This window comes from Xenopus laevis, chromosome 5L (genome assembly GCF_017654675.1).
Source record: "Xenopus laevis strain J_2021 chromosome 5L, Xenopus_laevis_v10.1, whole genome shotgun sequence".
Classification (NCBI taxonomy): Eukaryota; Metazoa; Chordata; class Amphibia; order Anura; family Pipidae; genus Xenopus; species Xenopus laevis.
The window spans coordinates 157,868,171-157,871,862 of NC_054379.1; the positions used below are offsets into that span (position 1 = coordinate 157,868,171).

The 3,692-nt window shown below is 44.9% G+C and overlaps 1 protein-coding gene across 1 annotated transcript; it reads right to left on the reverse strand.

Annotated features, from left to right (window-relative positions):
- Nucleotides 1–1,033, reverse strand: LOC121393952 (palmitoyltransferase ZDHHC20-A-like). Its single transcript, XM_041563809.1, has one exon. The coding sequence runs from the start codon at nucleotides 988–990 to the stop codon at nucleotides 1–3; it is 990 nt and encodes a 329-aa protein (XP_041419743.1). The 5' UTR covers nucleotides 991–1,033.
- Between the last annotated feature and the right edge of the window lie 2,659 nt (nucleotides 1,034–3,692).

Genomic DNA, 3,692 nt, shown 5'->3' on the forward strand with positions numbered 1-3,692 from the left:
CTAACTTTTCTGGGTGGTTTTCACTTCCAGTAGTTGACTGTTGGACTCACTTGGGGGTTTGGCAGCAATAGCAGCATTTTTCTCTATGTCCATTGTGGCCTCACCCATTGGGAATGAGAAGCCATCTCCTAAACTGCTGAAGATTGGGAGGAACCAGTATTTCTTTTCATTGCCAAACACTTCTCTCAGATTCTTGCTGAAGCCCAAGTTATAGGGATTAAACTCCTCTGTGTTATCACTGTCCTCCCGATCAGTTATATTCCTTAGAGCCAGTTCGAAATGATCAAGGAAAAGTCGGAATAGCATTATAGCGAAGAATGTGGTCAGGCTGAACAGCACAATGATAGGGACTTTGGATGGGCTGTTGGGCAGCTGATGAGTCCAGAATAGTATGGAGCAATAAAGCGACACTGCGCTAGTGAATATGCACAATAGCACTCCATACATCACAGCGAGGAGGAAGAACTTGTAGTTGGAGAATCCCACACAGTTGTTTAGAAATCCGCAGTGATGATCCAGTTTCAGTATACAGACGTTACACACTGGGCAATGGTGGCACCTGTCTGGCTTTATCACATGGCATGTGGTACAGTACCTTACAGCCTTCTTAATATGCAAGTCTTTAGCCATACGAATGAGGATCTCCTGCAGCACTTGTGGCCTCTCATCACTCAGGTACAGCTGCTTGTCAGACTCCGATGGGCGGAATTTTTCAGGAGGGACAGCGGGAGGCGTCATAACAGTCCGGAGATAACACCACACGCACAGGAGGAACAAAAGGTGGAAAATCACCAGGAAAGTCACCTTTGCCTCTAATAACTGTACAGTGAATATGCACAGCTCCACCACAAATATATAATAGCAGGTAGCAAGGAGTCCAATCAAAAGTAGAACCACGATCCGGGAGATCTTCCTCATGCAGGAACGCTGATATTCCTCTTCTTCTTTTTCATTAATTGTTATCTTAGTATCTTTCTCTTCTTTTGACATAATAATAGTATAGAAATAACGATAGAAAGTAAGAAAAAATGCAAAAAGCGATAAGACTGAGTCTCTGATGTGTCACCACCAGCGCTCGTAGGTCTTATGACAAAGCAAGTGAGTGAGTAACAGTAAACAACTCTCTTCTTGATGACATCACAATGCTCTCTGTATTCTCCTCTGTATGACATCACTATAGTATTCTCAGCCAATAGGAAGCCAGATGCAAATGATCTGCAGATCAACAACCTTGCAAACGTAAATAATGTAACCATAGCAACCAACTGTAATGCCTGCAGTGCTACTCACCTTTCCATATTTGAACCTGCCAACAGTATTACAGAGTTAATGATCATTAGTAATTATTATGGCAGAATATCTAGTATGGGTCAATCTAAAAACAACTGGATTTGCTGAGTAATCAATGAAGATGTTTCACTACTCATCCGAGCAGCTTCTTCAGTTCAACTGACTGGTGCTGTATCTAGGAGTTGCATGACACATTGGATAATCCTATCACAGTAACTACACAGAATCAACACCTCTGTGAATTTCTTCAAATGTCACCTCTTTGAAGAGTTACAATGTACTCGGATGAGTAGTGAAACGTCTTCATTGATTACTCAGCAAGTCCAGTTGTTTTTAGATTGACCTATACTATATATACCATGACCTGGAAGAATGAAAATCTTCATAGTCATTATGGGAGAAGAACTGTCACCATATTTAAGGAAATACTGTTCAAAATATAAGTTTAAAGAATTCTCCAATAAAGAGATTATGGTACAGCACTGGGTTCTTGGGTGCTATTTACTGAATTAGAATCACACTAATTAATATTTTGCACAACTTATACCCACAGGCACTTTCTCCCCCATTTGCCTCTCATTTCTTCCTTATTTCCTACTGAATGTCCCTTAGTAACAGGCTGGGGATACAGGCACAGGGAATCTATGAACTGCTGATGTACCACAGAGCTTACAGTTATGGCAGCCCAAATCCATAGGCAGGTGACATTATAACGAGTGGACAGAATTATGGTAAACATTTTGCCTTGTCATTCACTCATTATCCAAGCCACACTAGCCCCCCCCCTCCACTGGCCAGTACCCCAAAATCCCACTGGGGACCTGGTCTCCAAACCATTTACTGAATAAGGGGTAAAAAGTTGCACTGGTCTGTGAAGTTCTGAAATGATTTAAGAATTTCCTTGTTAGATTAAAAGTCATAATTTCAACTTTATTAAATCATAATCATAATAAAAGTTATAATTATGAGAATTTTTTTGCTGGCCCCAGTGCTCTTCCATACTATGGAATCAAACATTTCTTGATTATAACCAGACAGCAGAAGCAGCAAGGGACAGAGAGGTACAATCCTGTATTAAAGGAGAAGCAAACCCCTTGTTAAATCCCTACACCTCCTCCATAGGGATGGGCGAATTTGACCCATTTAGTTTCAGCGAAATGTTGCCAATGCCCATTAAAGTCTATGGGCGTCAAAATAAATTGTTGCGCAGCGAAAATTTTTTTGGTGTGTGTCTTTTTGTTTTTTTACGCACTACGCCATACAAGTCTATGGGTGTCATTTTTGCGCCGAAACAAGGCAAAAAAATTCGTCCATCCCTACTCCTCCCTAATGTTTCCTTCTGCCTCCCGAACGACTGGGGACTCAGTCTACTAAATACAGCTGTTAAACAGCTGTTTTTTTTTTTTTTGCAAAATCTAAAGTTTGGCACTTTTCCCTGTCTGCATTGTACTCAATGTAACTCGGGTTACAAAAGGCAGTGTTTTTTTATCATCCACACCGAGGAAACAAATATGAGATAAAGAAATACCTTACCTGTGAATTCTCATTTGTGGTGTATCTGTTAAAATGCCCTTGTGGCTTACTTTATATATGGGATCCAGGCCCGGACAGGTAATCTGTTGTATCTGGCAATTGCCCGAGGGGTCGCTCTGCCCTGTGTTTTAGTGAGCCGGACGCTGGGCTGCGATATCCGTGCTTCTTCGGCATGTCATTGGCAGAGGGCCTTTATGTCGTACCTCTCCTGTCGACTTTTGATTTGGTCCGACACGCCCACTCTTGCAGCTGCGCAAGCCTGCCCCCTTCCTCATTACCGCTCTGTGACAGTCACCGGCCATTCTGGGGGGTAGCGGAGGAGGACCTGCGTCACCGGCTGTAGAGTGACCAGGCGCATGGCAACGGGGCTCCCCGTGGGAATTATAAAACTCTTCCCGTTTTGGGGGATGTACCCAGAGGGAGGTTAATCCCTGTATGTGCACTGACATGTCCTCCAATCACCCAGAGTGAAATGCACATCCAGTTCCCCTACCAATGCCCCCCCCCCCGGGGGCAAATGGAGCGGGCAGCCGCCTCCTTCAACCCATTTGGGCTACAGTGCCTTTTCACTATTGCACAGCCCCAGCCGGTCCACTTCCACTTCAGTCGGGAGTAACACGGAGCCCAACCCCCCTAGTCCCTCAAGCGGCACCCCGCTGCCCCCTCTCCTTGCCCAGCATCACCCCTCGGCCAGTGAAGCAGCCAGAGCCCGAGTCCGCAGGAGGAGAAGCACTTCCCCAGACAGGAGGCCTGCTTTACTCCTGGTTCAACCAGGACCATGGTGAGAGAGTGGGCGTGAATGGGGGGGTAGTTTGCGGTGTGGGGCGAAGAGGGTTGTGTAGGAGGGGTGTATGGGGGTTTGAGTTGGA